Source organism: Urocitellus parryii, chromosome 5 (assembly GCF_045843805.1).
Source record: "Urocitellus parryii isolate mUroPar1 chromosome 5, mUroPar1.hap1, whole genome shotgun sequence".
NCBI classification, from domain to species: domain Eukaryota; kingdom Metazoa; phylum Chordata; class Mammalia; order Rodentia; family Sciuridae; genus Urocitellus; species Urocitellus parryii.
This window is the reverse complement of record NC_135535.1, coordinates 160180152-160203636: the sequence shown is the minus strand read 5'-3', so window position 1 is coordinate 160203636 and position 23485 is coordinate 160180152. Positions and strand designations below refer to the sequence as shown.

General features: G+C 36.2%; 1 protein-coding gene across 2 annotated transcripts in view; it reads right to left on the bottom strand.

Annotated features, from left to right (window-relative positions):
* The window catches only part of Mcu (mitochondrial calcium uniporter), a 191369-nt gene that overhangs the window by 20904 nt on the left and 146980 nt on the right, over positions 1-23485 (bottom strand). For both annotated transcript variants that reach the window (XM_026390211.2, XM_077798331.1), the window contains exons 3-4: positions 10284-10454; positions 9078-9182 (exon numbers count right to left, since the gene is read on the bottom strand). In XM_026390211.2, the coding sequence (XP_026245996.1) occupies positions 9078-9182; positions 10284-10454 (276 nt within the window). The remainder of the gene's footprint in view (positions 1-9077; positions 9183-10283; positions 10455-23485) is intronic.

The following is a 23485-nucleotide window of genomic DNA, read 5'->3' as shown; positions in this document are numbered from 1 at the left end:
AGACAGAGACAGGTGTATGGGCCTCATATCTAAAGGGCATGAAGTTATAAGAATAACTGAAAGAGCAAAGGATTAAATTCCTTGATTTAATATTCTCTACTGTGAGTAGTATGTATTTTCAGAAATCTAAAAGTTATGTTTTCAAAATCTAATAAAAACTCAATCTAAACTATCAAATATATTTTTTTAAAAGTGCCAAATACAAAGTTTTTGTTTAAGAATCTTATTAGCTTTAAATGTGATGTTTTGTTAGCCATAGCATAAGGTCAGCCCTCTTCTAAGCCACAGTCAGAATTAACCATATATTTCAAATATTCTTCAGGGATGTCCTTTAGGACACTTATCACATAAATTCAATTAATGAGAAAATCTGAAAAAGGGGAGAAAATTCAACTAGAGAAGAGCTGATGTGGTAAAATGGGATAAAGCACTTAGTACAGCATCTCTCATGCTTCAATTAATGTATGTCGAACTAACAGGAACAGACAAAAGCAAGACTACTCTGAGTTGCAGAGGTCACCTAAGTCAACAGGGTCTTCTTCATACCACAGTTGCAGTTCACATTTACATATGATTTGAACTTTCCAAAGTCACTAGAAGAGGAAATTATCCAGAATGTTGGTGGGAAGTGGTGGAGTCCGTGTTTCCTTATTCCCAGACCTGGAGCTGAGTTACAGTGCTTTTACTATACTTTCTATACAGATATTTGTATTTCTCCCACTGCTTAGTTCCCTGTCAAAAAGACACTTCCTGAAGGAGGTGTAAATTACCTATGGTGAACAAAACCCTTTCACAAATATTTTCCCATGTTATCCTCCAGATGACAGCATGAGTAAGCTTGATGCCCAGGATAGATATAAGAACGAGGAATGTGAATCCTAGAAAGATAAGATTAAGAATAAGAAACCTTTTGTACTGATCTCCTCACTACAGAGGGGAAAGAAATCAAAATCTAAAAAGTCTAGTAATGATATTCACAGAGCACCTGGAGCAGGTGGGAAAAGATCTGGCTAGTGTGCAGTGTCTTTCCTACTCTCTGCCCCTTGTTTCCATTTTAACTTTTAGTGCTATGATCACACTGTATCTGCTTAGAAATCTAAGAGAAGAAAGGAGGGAGAGAAGAAGGAACCCCATGAAACAAACTCTCTCTTCTCCTTTTCCTAGTGAAGCATGGTATGTGAAAAATGCCCAGATAGTTAGGAACAACCATTAACTGAGGATCTGTAAAATATGAAATCAGCTTTGGCATTTGTGTCACAAGGAAAGCTAAGTTTGTTAGACTGTCATTCACTGAAGACTTCTTAGTTTAAAAATTAATTCTTTCATAGTTCTACTATATGGGAAATTTATTTTTTTCTGTGGTTTCTGGGTATATGTTATAATCAGAAAGTTCTTTCTCACTCCAAGATTGTAAAAAAAATTTTTCTCTTTTGATTCTTTCAGTGCCTTTAATCATTTTCTTCTTTAAAATTTAAGCTTTTGATCCATATACTCTTTGACATAGGACTTCTCGAGATAACAGGTTTATTTTCTCATGTATGCATGCATATACTTCCTCTCATAAATTCAAAGTTATGTGATGCTGTATATAGACTGTAGCAAAACATGAAAACAACACAAAAATTTGTCAGTAAATTATGAAATACGAAGTTAAATGAAAGGTGATGTTCATACAATGTACAACATGGCAACTGTGAAAAAGCATGAAGAATTCTTTATGTACTGGTATGTTAAGACCTTTATGATCTACCATTAGATGAGAAAATAGTTTATTGTTTCTTGTATTTATTTATTTTGTGTGTTTGTGTGATATTGGGGATACAACCCGGACCCTTACACGTGCTAAGTACCCTACCACTGAGCTACACCCCAGTCTTATTTTGTTGTTGTTGTTGTTCTTATTTTGAGACAGGATCTCACCAATTTGCCCTGGCTGGCCTTGAACTTGCAATCCCCTGGTCTCAGGATCATGGGATTATAGGCATGTACCACTAAGTCTTGCAGTTTAATGGTTTTTAAACATGGTAAATCTGCTAAATTGGTATTATGTTTCCTGCAGTATCCTTCCCTATATTGTCCTGAATCAGGGTTAACCAAAAGAGAAATTCAGGGGAGATTGGAAGGTGAAAGTGAAATAGAGCCTGAAGGGTGTTTAGTAGTGAGACAGATACACAGGTGTCTGCAGATATCAGCTGTGCCTGTTCTCTCTCTTCTGTATCCATCTCTTTTTTTCAACTGTTACTTCTGTTGATTAGCAGCAAAACAAGGCCACATTGAAGGGCAAACTTCTAAAGATGTCCTGTTCAATATGGTAGCCACTAGCCACATTTGCTATTTATTAATATATTATTTATTTTATTTTTTTGGTACCCGGGATTGGACCCAGGGGCACTTAACCCCTGAGCCACATCCACAGCCCTTTTCCATATTTTATTTAGAGACAGGGTCTCACTGAGTTACTTAGGGCCTTGCTAAGTTGCTGAGGCTGGCTTTGAACTTGTGATCCTCCTGCTTCTGCCTCCAGAGCCGCTGGGATTACAGGCATGCGCCACCACACCTAGTTATTTATTTTTAACTTATTATTTATCTTAAATTGACAACTAATAATTATGTACATATATTTGTCACGTACTTTTTTGGAAATATGTATACATTTTGGAATGGCTAAATTGAGCTAACATACTTTTTTGTGGCTTTCTTTTGTTTGTTTTTTTTTTTGTGGTGAAAACACAAAATTTACTCTGAGCAGTTTTGGAGAATACAGTGTTGCTAACTGTAGTCACCTTGTTGTACAGCAGATGTCCTAATTCATTCCTCCGAACTGAAATTTTGTATTTTTTTTAAATATTTATTTTTTAGTTTTAGGTGGATACAATATCTTCATTTTACATTTACATGGTGCTGAAGATCGAACCCAGTGCCTCAGGCATGCTAGATGGGTACTCTACCACTGAGCCACAACCCTAGCCCCTGAAATTTTATATTCTTTGACTGACATTTCCCCAACCTGTTACATGTTGCTATCTAAATTAATTAAGATTAAATAAAAATTCAGTTCCTTAATTACATTAGCCATATTATAAGGGTTCAGTGGCTAAATGTGACTGAGGGACAATGCAGAAATGAAACATTTCCAACATCACAGAAAATTCTACTTGATAATACTGAAGAATTTCTCTTTTTGTGCTCCAACAGTTCTACCTTAAAAATGGGGTGGGCCTGGATTTCCAGGTTCCCTGTCACGTTTTGATTTGCCCACCTGTGCCACTGCTTCAAAATTATTGGCCTTCTCTGACTGTCCAAGTTCCTTTTTTCCTTTCCAACTTCTACTTCTTCATCTTCATCTGCAATTGTACAAGGTCTTACTCCCAGATAAATCTTTTATTCCATAATAATCATGTAGTTTTGTTTTTCCAATTGAACCCTGACTGATACAGTATGTATGGTATGTTACTATTTGCATAAAAAGAGAAAAACATGCATTCGTATTTGCCTATAAATGCATACAGTGTCCTGGCAGGAGACTTAAGAAACCAAGAACAGTGCTTGATGATGCAGAGGAAAATGGGTAGTTGGGGAATGGAAATGAGAAGGTGACTTTTCCCCAAACTCCTTTTAGACTTTGGGAGTTGAACCTTATAAGTATACTATCTATTCTAAACAAATAAAAAAAATTAATGTATAACAGCAATACTTTCTAATAGCAATGAATAAAGAGAAAATAATAAACTACATGATAGTTCACAGATGTTCAATTTGAGGCCTGGCTGAATATACAGTTGTTATCTTTCTGATTATGCATCAGTAAAGTGCTGGCAGACTCAAGAGTTTATGCTTTATTTTGTCAGGTTTTCTTGACAGGAAAAAAATGGTTCCAAGGTACTGTCATAGTGGAGGAGAATAATAATCACAAATCCTTGACCCTGAAAAATATGCCCACATACTTAGAGATGAAGTTATAGAAAAAGGGAAAATAAATCTGAAAACAGCTTAACAATAGCACTCTGGATGATTAGTGTTATACTTCACTAAAAGGCAATTAGATGTTTATTAATGTTACTGTACAGGCTATTGATTCCAGGATAATTAAGGTACAGAAAGACAGGGGAGACATGCTGCTATAATGGGCACTGAAATTTTTTTTTTCAGCCACAAACGTGGTTTGGGAAGGATTTTAGATATTTGGGCTCTAATGAGGCAATCAGTATTGTTGGTATTTGGTTTGTCTACTCAACTTCTTTGCTTAAATAATTTATATCATTAAGAGAGAAACAAGGTCTTCAATATACTCTGGATGGATAAATAGGAGAAGGGATTTAGTGGTATCAATCAGACTGATTCTCCTTAGCACAAAAGTATGTTTTCTAATGTAGAAAGCCCTGGGTTAATTCTTGTTTTCTCTCTCTCTCTCTCTCTCTCTCTCTCTCTCTCTCTCTCTCTCTCTCTCTCACACACACACACACACACACACACACACACACACACACACACACACATTCTATCCTCTAGTGATATAGGATATGTTCTCTCTTTTTCTAAGAATAGGAGAGAGGTAGTTAATTATTACTTTGGCATAGACTGGGTGAAGGGCTTTTTGTGATCCTTTCTAGAATCTTTCTTCCATTTTAGGTTTAATTAAATTTTGAAACCATCTAAATGAGATAGGTTACTCCTCTCGTCCTGCAGTGGTTAGAGAGGAATCTAGTTAAATACAGCTCTGATTACTAAAAGAAGGTTATGGAGGGCTGGGGTTGTGGCTCCGTGGTACAGTGCTCGCCTAGCACATGCAGGGAGCTGGGTTCAATCATCAGCACCACATAAAAATAAATAAATAAATAAAGGTATTGTGTCCAACTATAATTAAAATAAAATATAAAAAAAAAGAATATCATGGAGCTGCTAGCCTTACTGTTGTGATATGTTTCCTTGTTCCAACTTTGGTCAGGCTATCAACACTTAAGGATCCACAACACCTACAAACTTCCAATCTCACATAATCATGGAATGCTGCTATATGAAACTCTATACGAATAAGCCTCTGGCCTCACTGCCTGGTATAAGTATGTGAAATTATAGTTTATATGACACTCATGGGGTATTTTTAGTTCCAAGATTCCCATCAACAGGGAAAAAAACAAATGAGAGAATGGGAGAGAGAGAGAGAGAGAGAGAGAGAAAGAAAGAAATGAATGCTGGGTAAGATGACACACACCATAGTCCCAGGGAGGCCTGGGAGGCTGAGGCAGGAGAATTGTAAATTCAAAGCCAATCTCAGCTACTTGGCAAAACCCATGTATATAAAATCCCTAGTATTAATCTTCATTATCTGACACTCAAAGCCTTTATACTGCCTTCAATTTCTTTCCTCCATTTAGCCTTCTCTAAAGAGTTACAATGTGGGAAGGGGAACCTACTTACTCATCAGAATAGACTGCATCCTTCCTAAATACAGAAATTCAAACTGTTCTCTTACTTTAATGCACTCAGTTGAAAGAGATCGGTGGTGCCTCAGACACCAGCAGCACCTCCCTCAATAAGAGACAGGAATGTGGTATGTGATAAGTAAAATTAAAACTTGTTGTGCACTTTATTAAGTTTTTTTTTCTTTACTGTAGTTTAAAAATCAGGGAAAACAAAATGGGGACTTAAACGATATTATTTGAGTGCCTATGAGAGATCTCTCATAGGCTAAAAGCAGAGTTAAGAGCATTTTGATGTATGAATTTAAATGTTGAAAAAATTTTTAAAGTTGGCTGGGGATGTAGCTCAGTGGTAGAGTGCTTGCCTAACATGTACAAGGCCCTGGGTTGGATCCCCAGCAATGCAAAAATAAGTAAATAAAAAATAGCATACATAAATAAAGAGTCTTTTAAAATTCTACAAGAATATTGCTACTGATGCCACCAAATTTTACCCTTCAATTTGCAATTTTTCATGTAAATTACAGACTTTTGACACTTGCAAACCTCAGACCTTAAACTACTTCTACAGAAGAGGTTTCTGAGATACAAAGAAAGAGCTGTTAGGGCTGCCAACACCAGTAAATAAAATATAAATAATTCCCCGATTATTTTCTTTCTTCCTTGTTTTTTTTTGGTACCAGGGATTAACTCAGGGGTGCGTGACCACTGAGCCACATCCCCATATTTTGTATTTTATTTAGAGACAGGATCTCACTGAGTTGCTTAGCCTCACTTTTGCTGAGGATGGCTTTGAACTTGCCTCAGGATCCTCCTGCCTCAGCTTCCCCAGCTTCTGAAATTACATGTGTGTGCTACCGCACCTGCCCCATTTTAATTTCCTACCTTAGCTTTCCTTATTTGTCCTGGAAATAGCCTGTCAAACAAACAAACAAACAAAAAAACAAAAACAACAATAAAACGAAACAAAAAACCCAAAACATTCATTTTTGTTTGAAAAATACAATATTAAACAAAAGTTGGTCAGTCATAGTTCAAAATACCTTCAGTTTGTGACAACATAACATGTGGAAGCTTATATCTTAATTTTTCTTATTGTTACACTTTACACAGGAATTATCAGTCAACTTTTAAAATGTTAGCAATACAAAAGAAAATCTAAATAGAATGAATTCTTTAGGTATTTCACAAAAAACACTGAGTATAATAAGGCCTGTACTTCTGTTATTTTAGAGAATTTCTAGGAATAAAGAAAAATAACACATAAGCATAGTTGACAGCTAGCGGTCCCTGGTCTACATGTTCAGTTATTCCAACTTAAAATCTGATTCAATAAAGTCTTTTTTAAAAAATATGTTTTAGTTGTTGATTGATCTTTATTTTTATTTATTTGTATGAGGTGCTGAGAATTAAACCTGGTGCCTCATACATGCTAGGCAAGCAGCAATCTAACACTGAGCCACAACTCCAGCCCTCAATAAGATCTTATTATTTCGTTACCATCCAGTTACCATCTCAACCAACTGAACAAAGAAGAGAATGTGACCTCTCAACAACCAAATGTTACTACAGTTAACCTGTTTTGTTCCCTAATGTGGAAGGACCCTCTGAGCTGATGGGGAATACAAGTCACAGAATCAAGAAGATCTGAGAGAAGAGACAGATCATCTCTGTTTGATTGGGCATCAGAGGAAGGAAAGAATAGAGTCATCAAGATGTCATGGAGGAGCTGACAGTGATAATTTTGACATGAGAAAATAAGGAGTGAGGAAGTGAGAGGAAAAGGCATCTTATGCAAAGGAAGCGTGAGCAAACAGAGATGGCAAAGAATGGAGCACAGTTCAGAAAACAGCGAAGGAATCCAGAATGAGGAAAGGCAGGGAAAGAGAGAGGGAGGGAAAGAGAACCACTAGACTATAGAGGTATTTAAAACTTAGGCCTTCAGTTGGAACTTTTTCTATTTGGGCTCACATGATCCTCCTGTCTCAGCCTCCTGAATGCTGGGATTACAGGCGTGTGCCACTATGTCTGGCTAGATCCAATTATTAAAAGCAGGTTCAAAAGCAGAAAAGTCCTAGGAGGCTGATGGAAGGAGCAGTGTGCAAGGGGTATCAACAGCAGTAGGAATTGACAATGAATATCAAGGACAAAGAGAGAAGTGATCCAAAAAGATACAACTCAAAATGATATTTTAGAGGGTTATTTAACATCCATACTGTGCAGAGTCATATTGGAGCTAAGAATTAAAATAAAAATGGTAATATTGACTCTTTTAAATTTTTGTATTTTTTTTTTTTGCACTAACTTTGTTTTTGCTTTTCAAGTAGGAAATGGTGCATGCCTATAGTTCCATGGGAGGTTGAGCAGGATGATTGCTTGAGGCCAGCCTGGGCAACACAGAGAGACCCTCTGAGAGGGTCTCAAAATAGAAAATAAAAAACAGATAGAGATGTGGCTCAGTGGTTAAGTGCCCCTAGGTTCAATCCTTGGTACTAAAATAACAAAAACAAACTCTCCCTCCCCACAAAATCCCCAAAACAAACAAACAAAAGGAAGAAATGAAAAGAAAAAAAGGGGATTAAAATGTTATTTATCTTGATTACATTAATTATATTGATTATTAAATACCAAAGATGGTGTTCTCTTAAAATTTGTACCTTAGGTGAGCACCTTATTTTTTTCACATAAAAGCATACATATTTCAAAAGTTTCTAATGACCACTATTGTAAAAAGAGTTCTCACTTAGGATTTTTTTATTTTGTGTTGGTGAAAAAATGATATGCATTCAGTAGGAGCCACAGTCTGAACCTTGACCTTTTCCTGGGCTAGTGATGTGCAGCACGATGTTCTCTGTGATGCTGGGTGGCAGCAGCAGTGAACTGCATTTCCCTGTCAGCCACGTGGCATGAGACTAAATAACCCACATCTGCAGTGTGTTATATTGTTGTTTTATGGATACTGTGTTTGGGGTTTTTGCATCCCATCATTTCTAAAACACCCATCTGTGAGTGCACATGAGATTGTCAACATTATAAAGCGGGCTTTGTGTTAGACAGCTGTGTCCAATTGTGGGCTAATGTGCATATTGTAGGCAAGTTTAAGGTATCCAGTTGGTAGGTGTATAAAATGCATTTTCAATTTACAGTATTTTAAATTCTGATAGGTTTATAAACCCCATTATAAACCAAGGAGCATCTGTACAATAATTGACTTTCAGACTAAAGATTAAGGCACTTAAAAATAAATAAATGAAACAGATGTTATATCAAATGGGAATTTTTAATGCCTTATTTCATATTCTTTTCAAGACAACAGAGTTCAGTGCAGTGGTGCATGTCTATAATCTTAGCTACTGGGGAGGATGGGGCAAGGAGGATGGCCAAGTTCTAGATCAGCCTGGGCTTACCAAGACTCTGCCACAAAAGAAGAATAAAAAGGGCTTGGGTTGTAGCTTAGTGATAAAGTGCTTGCCTAGTATGCCTGAGGCCCCTGGGCTCAATTCCTACTAACACCAAAAAAAAAAAAAAAAAAAAAAAAAGAAAGAGAGAGATTAATGCCAGTTACAATGTTTAAGAGAACATGGAAGCACATAAAATAAAGTTCTTCCCCAACACCCTTCCTGCCTTATGAATGCTACTTTTTTTTGTTTTTCTTACCTCTTTTTGGTGGTCGTACATGATATGTTAAGTCATTAATGACCAGTTTAAAGTCATCAAGGAGGAGGAGGTCTATTCCTGTTGAGGCAGCAACTCGAACACCATCTGTGAAAATTTGAAATTAAATTTGTCATATGCCCATAATTATTCAAGAATGGTCAGGAAAAAGCAATCCTCAAAGCAGGTTTTTAAAATTATCTCTTCTCTTCTAAACTTCAGTTAATCTTCTGCTTCACACCCCAGCTCTATGGTCAAAGTTTAGATTGTCTGAAGCTCTTTGTTCATAGGTCTCAAAAGTGATTTAACAAAACATTTTTCCTGCAACTGTATTAACATGTGAAATAATTTCTGATTATATATTTTAGATGTCAGTTGGAAATCTAGGGTCACTGAGAAAGCTAAATGGACTTCTTACATTTGTCTATGATGGAAGCTGGCTAAGTTAATTTTTTAAAAAGCCAATGTTTTCTAGCATATGGTGCTTTTCTGTATACTCAAGATTCGTTGCTAATTAATTCAGCAGGGATGGATGATAGGGTGAGCCAAGTACACCAAGTTGGTCTATTAATTACATTACTAGATCAGTTGGGCATATATTTAAAATACTTAAAACAGAAATGTGGCAGTTGTTAATAACTGAGCAGGTAAAAGGTAAATAGGTACTTACTATATTAGTTTTTCAAATTTTCTGTAGGTTTTGAATTTTTCAAAAGAAAAAAATTTAAGGCACTTAAAAATAATTAATTATACATGTTATATATTAAATGGGAATTTTTAGTGACATTTTATATTCTTTTCAAATTATATACTCTATTTATGTGAAAAAACATAAGAAGATCTAAAAAGAAGATCTAATATTTCTCCAGAGATGAGGGCTCAACTATTCGAAAAATTTATTCAATGCCTAAGGTACTGAGAAAGGTCTCCATAACATAAAATGTGATTTGACTGCCCATCCTTGCCCATGGCATTATGTGTGAGTTGCTTTAGAATGAGACTCCCTGTGCATATACATTTGCTAAAACTGAATAATTATATCCTGAGAACTACTGGGAGAAAAATTGGTCTCTTCTGGCACTTGCTAAGCAAAAAGCTTTCTAAAATTAACAGTATGATATTCTTTTGCAGTGACCTGTGTCTGTATGTCTAGAAATAGTTTGGGGAGAAATGAGAGCATGTGAAAATTAAAAACGAGGGTGACTATACCTGGAGAATAGATCGCAACTCTGTCAATTCCCCGATCCTCTTCTTGCAGTTGCCGTAAAAACACACCAACGGAGTCTGAGATAGGTTTGAGTGTGAACTGGCAGCGTTCACGCCGGGATGGTAGCCTTACAGATATCACTGGTAACCCATTTTGATAAACCACTGTCACATCTGAATGGAAAAGATACACAAATATATGATAACTAAATTTTTTAATAAGTTAAAGCCATATTACTACTATTTTTTTCACATGGAGTCTATTATTATTAGTGTGGCTTAAAATGTTTTCAGAGAGTGTTTATGACTATGCCCTTTAGCTTTTAGTTGTAGGTCAGGGAACTGGCTACGGAAGATCAAAGAGACCTAAGGAATTTATTTTTTGGATATGAAAAAAACAAAGAAATAAAGAAAATCAGGCATGGAATTGTCTTCTGGGTGTCAAACAGAGGCATTCTCAGGAATAAGAGGTAGAGTTCTTGGCACTGGTTCCATTAACATTTTAAAAAGTAGCCAGGGACTGCAGGGCCAGACTCCACAGCCTATTAAGAGGTGGCTCTTGGATTCCAGGGCTTTAAAAAATCACTAGGGAACAATATCTTCTTAAAATACACTAATAAATTAGGCTCATGCTCAAGGAGTAAACTCATTATTTAGAATACAATGTTATTCCAAAGCGCCTAAGAAGCATTCTCTTATACAATATTAACATATGATATAACCAAAACTAATTCCTTTCATGTCCTTTGGACCATCATCCTGAGTTTAGCCAGAAGCCATAACTCAACTATTTGGGATTTTATAACAAAAAGTTATGAAGGAAAATATTACAAGCTATAGAATTAAAGGGATCTTCTACGATTGAATGGCAAAAATTTCTTATTTCCTTGTTTTTTGTTCTTAGTAGCCTTGATTTAGAGTCTTACTCCATAAAATGAATGTCAAAATAATATCCTTTCAGAATACTTTTCAAATGAATTTTTAAAATAAAGTTTTAAACCCGAAAATTTCACACAAGCAACTAAACACTTAAAATTGTTGTTGGCATGAAGAAGAAGAAGAAGAGAAAGAAGAAGAGGAGGAGGAGGAGGAGGAGGAGGAGGAGGAGGAGGAGGAGGAGGAGGAGAGGGAGGGGAGGGGAGGAGGGGGGAGGGAGAGGAGAGGGGAGGGGGGAGGGAGAGGAGGAGGGGGGAGGAGGAGGGATGAAGGGAGGGAGGGGGGAGGGAGGGGGAGGGGATAAGGAGGAAGAGGAGGAGAAGCTTTGGAGTCAAATTTAGGGTTGAATCTTGGCTCTGTATCTTTGGGGGTTTGTGTAACTTCTCTGAGCCTCACATTTGCACATATAAAATGGGTTTAATCACTAAGTCACTGAGCCATTGTGAGAAATAAGTAAAACAGCACACCATCTGATACATAAGTGATAATGTTTCTTTATTTTCTCCTTTTAAGAATTAAAAGCTGCATTCCACCATGCATCCAAGGATACATACCCCTCAAAATTAAATAGTTTGGAGAAAGGTGAGAGTAATTGGTCTGGAGATTCCAAAAGCATCAAACTTTCCATAGTTGTCATTTACATTTTATTTCCTTGCCCATTCTAATAACGTATAAGACTTACAATGAATACAAAAACTTCACATTAGAACATTTCATGATTTGAATTAAAAAAATAACTCTTAGAGCTTGCAAATAACAAAATACATTTTTCTTCTTCTTCTTCTTTTTTTGGTGGTACTGGGGATTGGACCCAGGGCCTCGTACATGCTAGGCAAGGGCTCTACCAACCCAACTACACCTCCAGCCCTAAAACATTAGACTCTTAATATATTTTAAGTGGACATTTGATGAGTTTTGAAACAAGAATTAAGATAAAGAATGTTTCTATTAATCTCCCAAATTTCCTGAGTTAATTCCAGCAAATGACCTGATTTTTGTTACCACAGATTATGTTTGATTTTTTTAAAAGATGGACACAATATCTTTATTTATTTTATTTATTTTTATGTGGTGCTGAGGGTAGAACCCAGTGCCTCACACGTGTGAGGCAAGCGCTCTACTGCTGAGCCACAACCCCAGCCCCTTATGTTTGATTTTATAGTATTTTATGTTAATAGAATCACACAGCATGTAACCTTTTGTACTGGGTTTCTTTCCCTTAACATGATTATGCCATTTGTTGATGTTGTATGTAAATATAGCTCATTCGTTTGTGAGTAGCATATCTATATAGAGATATCACAATTCTTTATCCATTCACATGTTGATGGACATTTGGTTGTTTTAGTCTTTGGTTACTATAAATGAAGCTTTTATGATTGTTTGCTTAGAAGTCTCTGTGTGGATATTTTCTTGGTATGGTTGGCCCTCTGTATCTGTGGCAGAATCATATGAGTATCAAAAATATTTGAAAAAAAAAACTGCCTTCACTGAATATGTACCCACTTTTTTCCTTGACATTATTTAATAAACAGTACTGTATATAACAACTGTTTACACAGCATTCTCTTTGTGTAGGCATTGAGTAATCTGGAGATGATTTGAAGTATAAAAGAGGAGATGTGTAGGTAACATGCAAGTACCACACCTTGCTATAAAAAGGAATTGTGTATCTGTAGATTTTGGTATCTCAGTGTCTTCCTGAAAAAAATCCCCTGCAGGACAGAGAAAGGACTTTTACCATCCTTTTACTTTTAACCTATCCATGTCTTTAAATTCAAAGTGGGTTTCTTGTCTAAAGCATATGGGTTTTGCTATTTTATCCAAACTGACAATCTGACTTTTAATTAAATTATATATATGGGGCTGGGGCTGGGGCTCAGCGGTAAAGAGCTCACCTGACATGTGTGAGGTGCTGGATTCGATCCTCAGCACCACAAAAAAATAAATAAATAAAATAAAAGTATTGTATTCAACTATAACTAAAAAAAAATTTAAAAAATTATATATAAAATTTGCATTCAATATAATTGTCAGTATGGCTAAGTATACATCTTGCTGCATACTTCTTATTTGACTTAACTGTTTTTCTATTTTCCTCTGTTCTTTCTCACCCTTTCTTAAAAATAAACTGAATATTGTTTATAATTATGTTAATCTCTACCGTTAGCTTTTAATTATACCTTCTTGGGTTCTTGGGTTGCTTTTTTTTTAAAGGGTTACTGTCAAGCAGGTGTTGGCAAACTCTTTCTGTAAAGGGCCAAATATTAAGTATTTTAGATTTTATAGGTCTTATGATCTGTTCAACTACAAACTTCCACTGTTGTACAAAAGCAGCCGTGGGCAATATGTAAACAAATAGGCACAGCACAGCTGTGTTCCAACAAACTTTCTTTACAAAAAGTAAGCAGCAGGCTGGGTTTGGCCTGTGGATCATAATTTGCTCAACCCTGCTTAGTTAGGGCTTACAATACAAACTAACTTCTTATAGTCTATCTTCAAATACTAGCCACTCACTTCAGATATAGTTAGAGTCTTATAACATGTGTCCCCTGCCCCTGCTGCAGTCTGTGTGCTACTGTCAAGGCATTACTTTCACCTTGACAACTGATTATCTTTTTCAGAAATTTTAAAATGAGGAAAAATTATCTTATATTTATTCTTTGATACTGGCTAACCCTTCTGTATAAATCTAAATTTACTTCTGGTATCATTTTCTTTCTGTCTAAAAAACTTCCTTAAACATTTCTTGTTGCACAGGTGTGCTGACAAGAATTATTTCTGCTTTTGTATGTCTGGAAAATTTTCATTTCACCTTTATTTTTGAAAGATAGTTTAATTATACATAAAAATTCTAGCTGACATTTATTTTCCTAAGCACTTTTTTAAAAAGATTTTTTTTTTTTAGATGTTGACGAACCTTTATTTTAGTCATTTATTCATATGTGGTGCTAAGAATCGAACCCAGGGCCTCACACACGCTAGGCAAATGCTCTACCACTGCGCCACAACCCCAGCCCCCTCAGCACTTTTAAAAGAACTCAATGACATTGCCTTTTTTTGCACGTACACATTAAGAAGTTTGGTATATTGTTATCTTTGTTTTTCTATGTAATACATCTTTTTTTTTCCTCTCCCTGCTTTTCACATTTTCTCTTTATAATTGGTTTTCAACAACAAAATTAGGGATTGAATCCAGGGGCTTTCTACAACTTAGCCACATTCCCAGCTCTTTTTATTTTTTATTTTGAGACAGGGTCTCACCAAGTTGCTGAGGCTGGCCTCCAACTTGCTAGCCTCCTGCCTCAGTCTCCCAAGCAGCTGGGATTATAAGTGTGAGCCACCAAGCCCAGTGGTTTTCAACAACTGGACTGTGGTAAGCTTTGCTTTTCTTTATAATCATTCTACTTGGAACTGTTAAATTTTTAAGATCTGTGGGCTTATAGTTTTCATCAAATTTGGGAAAAAACTGACCATTACTCAAAAGTTTTTTGGTTTCTGCTCCTCAGGATTCCAATTATACTTGTGTTGGAGTGTGTGATGTCGTCTCACAAGTCCCTGAGGCTTTCTTCATATATTTCAGGTTTTCCCCCACTCAGTTTCATTTTGGACAGTTTCAATTGCTATCGACTTCATACTCATATTCTTCTGTAGTGTCCAATATTTGGTTATTCTATCTTCACTGTTTTACATTTCAGATATATTTTTCATCTCTATAAATTCCATTTCCCCCTTGAACATAAAGATCATAGTTATAATAGCAATTTTACATTTTTGGCTGTTAATTTCACCACTTGTGTCATTTCTATGTCTGTTTCTATTGACTCATGGGGGCATCTTTTCTTGCTTCTTCATATGCACAGTTATTTTGGGGTGCTGATTATACATTTTGAATTTTACCCTCGAGTGCTATATTTTTTATGTAGGTAAATTATATGCATATTATATTGGTTCTTTCAAGACTTTAAAAACCTCCTTTATGATAGAGGTAAAGAATCTTTTCTTCTAGGACCAATTTGGCCCCACTTTTCAGGTGTAGTTCTTGGAGTCTCTATTGAAGATCCCTGTATTATTATTAATTATTATTATTTTAGTTTTAAAAATTTGTTATTTTTAGTTATATATTACAGTAGAAGGTATTTTAAGTATCATACATACAAGGAGTATAACTTCCCATTCTTGTGGTTGTACATGACATGGAGTTAAACTGGTCATGTATTAATATATGAGCATAGAAATTAATGTCTGATTCGTTCTATCAACTTTCCTATTCCATCCCCTCTCCTTTCCCCTATCCCCCTGGCCCCCGCCATCCAATCAGGTGAACACCCCCTCCACCATTGTACTTCAGCATCTGCATATCAGAGAGAATATTCATCCTCTGTTTTTGGGGGGGATTGGCTTATTTCACTTAGCGTGATATTCTTCAGTTCCATCCATTTACCAGCAGATACCATAATTTCATTCTTTATGGCTGAGTAGTATTCTATTGTGTAGATGGAACACATTTTCCTTATCCATTTATCTCTTGAAGATCACCTAGGTTGGTTCCATAGTTCAGCTATTGTGAATTGAACTGCTATGAACATTGATGTGGCTGTCTCACTGTAGTATGCGGATCTTGAGTCCTATCAGTATAGATCAAGGAGTGAAATAGCTGGTCAATGGTGGTTCCATTCCAAGTTTTCTGAGGAATCTCCACACTGCTTTCCATAGTGGTTGCACCAATTTGCAGTCCCATCAGCAATGTATGAGTGAACCCTTTTCCCCACATTCTTGCCAACATTTATTGTTACTTGTGTTCTTGATAACTACCATTCTGACTGGAGTGAGATGAAATCTCAGTGTAGTTTTAATTTGCATTTCTCTGATTGCTAGTGATATTAAACTTTTTTCATATATTTTTTGACTGATCATATTTCTTCTCTTGTGAAGTGCCTGTCCGTTTATCAATTGGGTTGCTTTTTAGTGTTAAGTTTTTTGAGTTCCTTTTATATCCTGGAGATTAGTGACCTGAAGTGCAGTGGCAAAGATTTTCTCCCATTCTGTAGGCTCTCTCTTCATGTTTGAAGGTCCTGTAGTTAATGAGGTTTCTCCCCTGGGTTCAATCCCCAGAACCACATTAACAACAACAAAAAAAAGTGAAAAAGATAAATAGCCAGGCATCCACTCTGGCTGAAGGGAAAGAAAATTATGGCTGGTTCTGTATGAGCATTGAGATTCATTCATTTTATAGCTCTTGATAAATGAATTTTCTAGGAGGTTGTTCTAGCTGGTCTTACAGTTTAGAATTCAGCCAAAGCCTCATGGGATGCTATGCAGATTTGTGAAACTCTTCATAGCTCCTTCCTCTCTGGATCTTTGTCCCACAAATTCCAGGAACCTTGTTGTTCACTAGCTCTAATCTTTAGGTGTCTGGGCTCTGTTTCCTATCCTTGTTTTGCAGCTTGGAAGCTTCCTCAGGCTGTAAGCTAAGGTAATGCAGGGGTTAACCACTTCTTTACATTTTCTTTGGGGAATCACAGGATTGTGCTGCCTATTGTCCAGCATCTGAAAATAGTTGCTTCAGATATTGTGTCTATGTTCCAGTTGTTTGTAGCAGAACAGAAGTTCCTATAGCAGTTAATACTTCATGAACACATGATTTGAATTTTTACATAAAAATTAAAAGAAGCAAAGTCTAAAATCTCCATTGCCTTGTTCCTTCCTGCAAAATTTGTTTCTTAAGGAAGAAGAGGTCAATATAATAATATGGGCTTGGTGTGGTAGCGCATGCCTGTAATCCCAGAGACTCGGGAGCCTGAGGCAGGAGAATTGCAGAGCCGGCCTCAGCCACTTAGTGAGGCCCTCAGCTACTTAGCAAGACCCTGACTCAAAATAAAAAATAAAAAGGGCTGAGGATATGACTCAGTATAAGTGCCCCTGAGTTCAAAACAACAGCAACAACAATATTACACAGCATGAAGTATTTGAAAATTTGCAATATTTGAAAGATTGGTCATTTTCCTTTTCTAAAGAACCCTTAGAAATGAATCCAGTGCTCAGAGTTCCTCATACATGAATATTTTTGTCTTCTATAGTATTAATAATGGTGGGGTCATAAAATTAGGTGATTATTATTAACCTGGTATTCTTTTTCACCTCAATTATCTTCTTTCTAAATGTGAAAATGATCTATTGACCACAGATCTCAAGAAGCACAGAGAGATGAATTTAAATAAAAGTTAAGAATTTGTGAGTATTAAACACCTAACAATGGGAAGATTTCACTAAAACATTAGTTTCACAGGTAAGTGCCTAGGGGTTATTGTTTTAAAATAACTGAGACAAAGTCAACAGAGAAAATGAAGGTCTTTTGTACCCAGTTTAACTTCATCCTTTAAAAGGCCATGGAGACTTTCAAAGGACTGACATATGAAAGCTTTGAGTAACTCTGCACGGAGTAACACATTTTCCAGCTGAAAACCTTTATTATAATGCTGCTTTTGAAATAAATTCCCAGGTCTTCTTCCTACATACTAGATGGTGATGTAAATGTTCAATTTCTTGGCTTACAACCAAAGAAGAGCAATTACCAAAGTTCCCCAAGTTTAAGAATATACAAAATAAATGGCTGAAGTGAACAGTCACAATGAACATTTACCATAATGACCACTGTTAGCTACTTTTCTCTAGAGTGAAGTCTTTTAAAGTGTAAATTGCATCAAGAGGCTCTTTGGTTTACATTTTTTGATCTTTTGCTTTGATTTCCATATCAAAAAAATAATAATAACCCAAGTACGTTCATCAACAGTGTTCTTCACAGAAACCTGAAAGTGAAAAGCATCCGACAAGAACACTGAAGAGCTGGAACATGACAATACATTTAGGTAAAAAAACAAAACGCCATGAGATTATGCACCCTAAGAAGAGCAGTGCAGGACCTATGAACACTTGGGAGTGAAGAAGGAATATATATATATATATCACTCTCACACACACACCTTTAAGGTACCAGGAGTAGAAAAATAACCATAAAAGCTGCTGGGGAGGCTGAAGTTCAAAGTCAGCTTGGGGCAAAACGTGTCCCCGACATCCCCCACCCCCTACATACAGAAAGAAAGAAGGAAGAAAGGGAGGGAGTAGGAAGGGAAGAAAGAAGGAAGGAAAAATTTTAATAACATATAAATGCTTATGATTCAGATATTTAAAAAATGCTTGTGAAAACACAGGGGGTTTTGTTGGTGTTCAAAATAATGGGTAAAATCTCCACTAAAATCTAAAAGGGTGAAGTCCCCACATCACTTTATGAATATGAACTGTGTGTATCTTGAGGACCTCTTGTGAAAGGCCACGGCAATGACACAAGGAAGTGTGTGTGGACGTTCCTTGCAAAGCCACTGGAGTTGAACTTTATATATGATAGATGATTTCAGTGGCTTATGATCTCACTAGTGTCTGTTTTCCACATATCTTCCCCAGCCTTTTGGAAATATTTTGCATTGCCAATGTATGATATAATCATAATTTCAGTGCTAGAAGGCCAGACTCTTCTTTTACAGCTAAGAATAATAAAATCCAAAAAAGATAATATTGATCTCACATTTGACTAAAAAAAATATTTTTTTAGGTCACATATGATATCAGGCTGCTATATTCAGTGGGAATTTTAGCCCTTTATTTGCTTATTTTAGCAGCATATAATGATGCTAGCTATACCTTTACTTTATAAAAAGCTTTCCCTTGGCTTCTATAATACTGCACTTAGTTTTTCTACCTTTCTGTCTAGACCTTCTAATTCTCCTTCATTGGTTATTCTTCCTCTATTCATACTTTAAAAATGTTCAAAAGTTTTGTTTCATGTTTCTGTGCTTCTCAATCCATCTACCCTCCAGGCAGTCTTGTATCCTTCCAAAGTTTCAACTACCCTGTAAATGCTGATGTTATCCCAAAGCTACATTCAACTGTTTGCTGGACAATGGGGTCCCCCACAGGCACACCTCAAACTCAAAAATCCTAAAATCGAATCCATCTTCCCCTGACTATCCATAATCTCAATCAACAACACTACCATTATTTAATTTCTGCCCAAGCAAGAAAATTACCCACCATCTCTGACTGTCCTTAGAGACACAACATGGCTTTCTTCAAATTTAATCAGTCACCATGCCTTTTCATACCATTTCTAAAACACTTCTCATCCCTCCATGCCCTCTACTACTCCCGTCTTCCCTCCACCTTACTCCAGGCCACCACCGCCTCTTTCTTCTATCACTATGTTCTACTTGGAGTCTGTGCTTCAGTCCAGCCTTGCTCTGGTTCAATTATCCACCCGGAAGCAGGGTAGTCTTTCTCCAAAGAAAACCATGATCCTGAAGTTGGAAGATGCTATTTACCATTCCCATCACACACACACACACACACACACACACACACACACACCATGTATGTAAGCAGACAGGAACACATGTACTCATGCACATATTTTTCAATGTTCAACTTTCTATCTGTCACATAATTTTTCAATGGTGTAACAAATAGAAAGTCTGGTGGTCCATTTTCAAAATATAAGATCCCATCATAGCCATTTTAACATTCCCTTTGCCCTCCCAAATTTTAAAATTAGCCAATTGCATAGACTGTACCCTGGAGCTCCTCCTATCAGAGCAAGGGGCAGTACTGTGTTAGGGGTAAAAACAGGTGGACTGCCCGCTTGCTAACCAGGTGTAGTAGTAGGCACTGCAGACAAAGGTAGTTTGCCCTACACTCAGAGCACCTGATTGTTAGCGCACCTGGTGTTTCTAACAATAGCCACCCTCTAAGATGACTCTCTATGATGGATGTCTTGCCTGTAGGCATTCACACCCTTTTGTAGTCTCAACCCACATCAAATCAGGGCTGTTCTACATAACCAGTAGAACACGGGAGAAGTGACGGTGTGTAACTTCCAATGCTACCTGGTAAAAGACTGTGGCTTCTTCCTTGTTCTCTTGGATTACTTACTCTGGGGGAAGCCAGTCACTATGAGGACAATCCTACTGCCCTACAGAGAAGCTTATATGTAGTGGTGCTTCCATCAAGAGCCACATTAGTAAAAAAAAAAAAAAAAAAAAAAAAAAAGAGCCACATTAGTGAGCTCCTTTAGACCTGGATCCTCTAAGCCCCATCAAGCCTTCAGATGATTGTAGCTCTTAGCTGACATGGGACAACTACGTTATGAGACTCCAAATTGCTTAACTAAACTATTCCTGAATCCCTAATCCACAGAAACACAGAGATAATAAAGGACTGTTGTTGTTAAGACCCTTTGCAGTAATTTGATACACAGTATTAAATAACTGTAGTATATACTGCATGGATTAGATTTTGTATAAATGATCACACTGTGCACAACCTTATACAACTTGCCTTTTATGCTCATTATTGCTTTGGGATTTATCCAAGTTGAATCACATTTATATATCATTCACTTAAACTCTGATACAGAATTTTATTATATAAAAAGATTATAATTTATCTATTGAAAACCCACATTTTCCCATATAAAGAGAAGACTAAGAGTTAGCAACACTATTCAATGTTTTCAGTTTCTGATGTAATTCCCCCCTTTTCAAGTTATGTGTTTTACATTCACTCTTTGAGCCACCTGGAATTCACTTTTGTGATATAGTAAGTCAATTATAACAGCATCATTTATTGAATACTCTGCACTTTCTTCTCTGATTTACAAAGCCAATTCTATCACACATCAACTTTCCATATAAATAAGATTTTATGTCTTCTTCCCCTTTTTCTTTCTTTGTACTGGGGATAGAATCTAGGGGCACTTAAGCACCGAGCCACATCCCTATCCCTATCCCTTTTTCTTCATATTTTATTTAGAGACAGGTCTCTCTAAGTTGCTTTAGAACATGCTAAGTTGCTGAGGTTAGCTTTGAACTCTTGATCTTCCTGCCTCAGCCTCCTGAGCTGCTGGGATTATAGGTGTGTGCCAGCACATCTGTCTCCAATTATCTTTCTTGCACCAATACTTCACTGTTTTGATTATAGTTTCTTTCTTTCTATTATAAGAATTATATTATACATTTTGGATTACAGTTTTAAAATGATACATTTGGATTACAGTCTTAATGTGTGCTTTAGATAAACCATGTCCCCTTTGCTTTTCTATTTCAAATTTATCTCAGTTGTTTGTATAGTTTTATTCTTTCATATGAATTTTGAAATTCATGTTGAGTGTTAGACTAGCAATGGATTGAGTTTACAAATTCATTTGGGGGGAATGAACAATTCTTTGTAATACCTTCATGTTCATTAACATGGTATAACTCCACATTTATTCCCACCTTCTATTTCCTTCAATATAGTTTCTTCTTCTTTTTTGGAGAGAGAGAGAGAGAGAGAGAGAGAGAGAGAGAGAGAGAGAGAGAGAGAGAGAGAGAGAGAATTTTTTAATATTTATTTTTTAGTTTTCAATGGACACAACATCTTTATTTTATGTGGTGCTGAAGATCGAACCCAGCGCCCGGCACATGCCAGGAGAGCATGCTACCGCTTGAGCCACATCCCCAGCCCCTAGTTTATTCTTCTGTCATACAAAAATATACTCAGAATATCTCTAATTTGTATATATAAATAAAATGTGCATGCTTCAAAATAACCTTGGAATGATTTACTTAAATGTGTACAAGGATTAAATTTTTGTTTAAATTATTTATAATATATTGATACTTTTAAAAAACTGTTATACATTATTTGAAGAGTAATCATTTTGAGAAACACTCATGTCTTAAGTCCATTATGTATTACTATAACAAAATACTTGAGGTTGAATATGTTCTAAAGACAAGAGATTTAAATAGACACAATGACTCATGCCTATAATCACAGTGACTCTGGAGGCTGAGGCAGGAGTGGTCCTGAGAAAGATGGGGCAGATGGTTCCTGGTGCATTGTAATATGATGGATGGCATCAAAGAGGTCAAACACCAGGGATAACCTTCCTTTATAATAACTCAGTCTTGCAGCAATTAATCCAGTCCTGCAAGCCCAATACACTCCTGAGTCCTAATCCAGTCTTGAGATACCTAACCTAGTTTCTTGAGACTTAACCCAGTTTCTTAACAAAGGCATTAATCCATTTTTGAGTACAGTGACCCTGTGAACTAGTCATCTCCCTAAGGTCTCCTTATCCTGATAGTGTTGCATTGAGGAATTAAGCCTCAATATGAGTTCGTCCCTACTCAGTATGAGTGGGGACAAATCATAGCCAAATTACAGCAACATATGTAAATAATTAAGTGAAAATATCCTAAAACATTAATGTTAAAATATTAAATTTTAAAAGAATTTAAGTTAAAAATTAACTTGAGTTGTTTGGTAAATTCAGTTGTTTGAGTCTTTCTAACCACTAATACAAATTGATTCTAATCAAATCAACTACATTTCATTGTGTAACTCAAGTGAATCAGTATTTGTATATCTGAATCCATAGAACTTGTAAAAGCTATTTTCAGGAAGTCATTGTGAGGCTTAAATGATACAAACTGTGAAAGTACTTAAAATATTTTTTTAAATATATGGTGTTAAAAAGTCTTCTATTAGGGCTGGGGATGTGGCTCAAGTGGTAGCGCGCTCGCCTGGCATGCGTGCGGCCCGGGTTCGATCCTCAGCACCACATACCAACAAAGATGTTGTGTCCACCGAGAACTAAAAAATAAATATTAAAAATTCTCTCTCTCTCTCTCTCCTCTCTCACTCTCTCTTAAAAAAAAAAAAGTCTTCTATTAAAGAGTTGTATACTCCTAAGCCACCTGGAATTCAAAGTTCCCAGTACTAATTCCAGTTTGTTTGTTTGTTTTTAGTGCATGCTGGGCAAGTGCTCTACCTTTCAGCCACATTCCCAGCCTGCTATTTCCAGTTCTCCTATATCAGTTTATGAAAATAATTAATCCAGCATTATGTCAAAAGCCTTTGTGCTGAGTAAAAGGTCATTCTCTTCCTACTTTCCATTCATCTACCTGTATTATTCTGAGAATTAAATATTTTTAGTGTGTAAATATAAAATCCTGTCCTAATATATAGTTCTGAGTATTTTTTTCTTTTAAAATAATGTTCTTGATTATTGGAAAATAACAATAATTATACTTCAGTTCTTGGTCCATTTTCATTTCCAGGTGGCTAAAAGTTGAAAATGATTCCAAAGTACAGACAGTGGAGAACAGCAGAAAAATTATGGTATTGAAATCTTAGATTTGGTAATACTCAATTTTATCAGAAGAGGACACCTT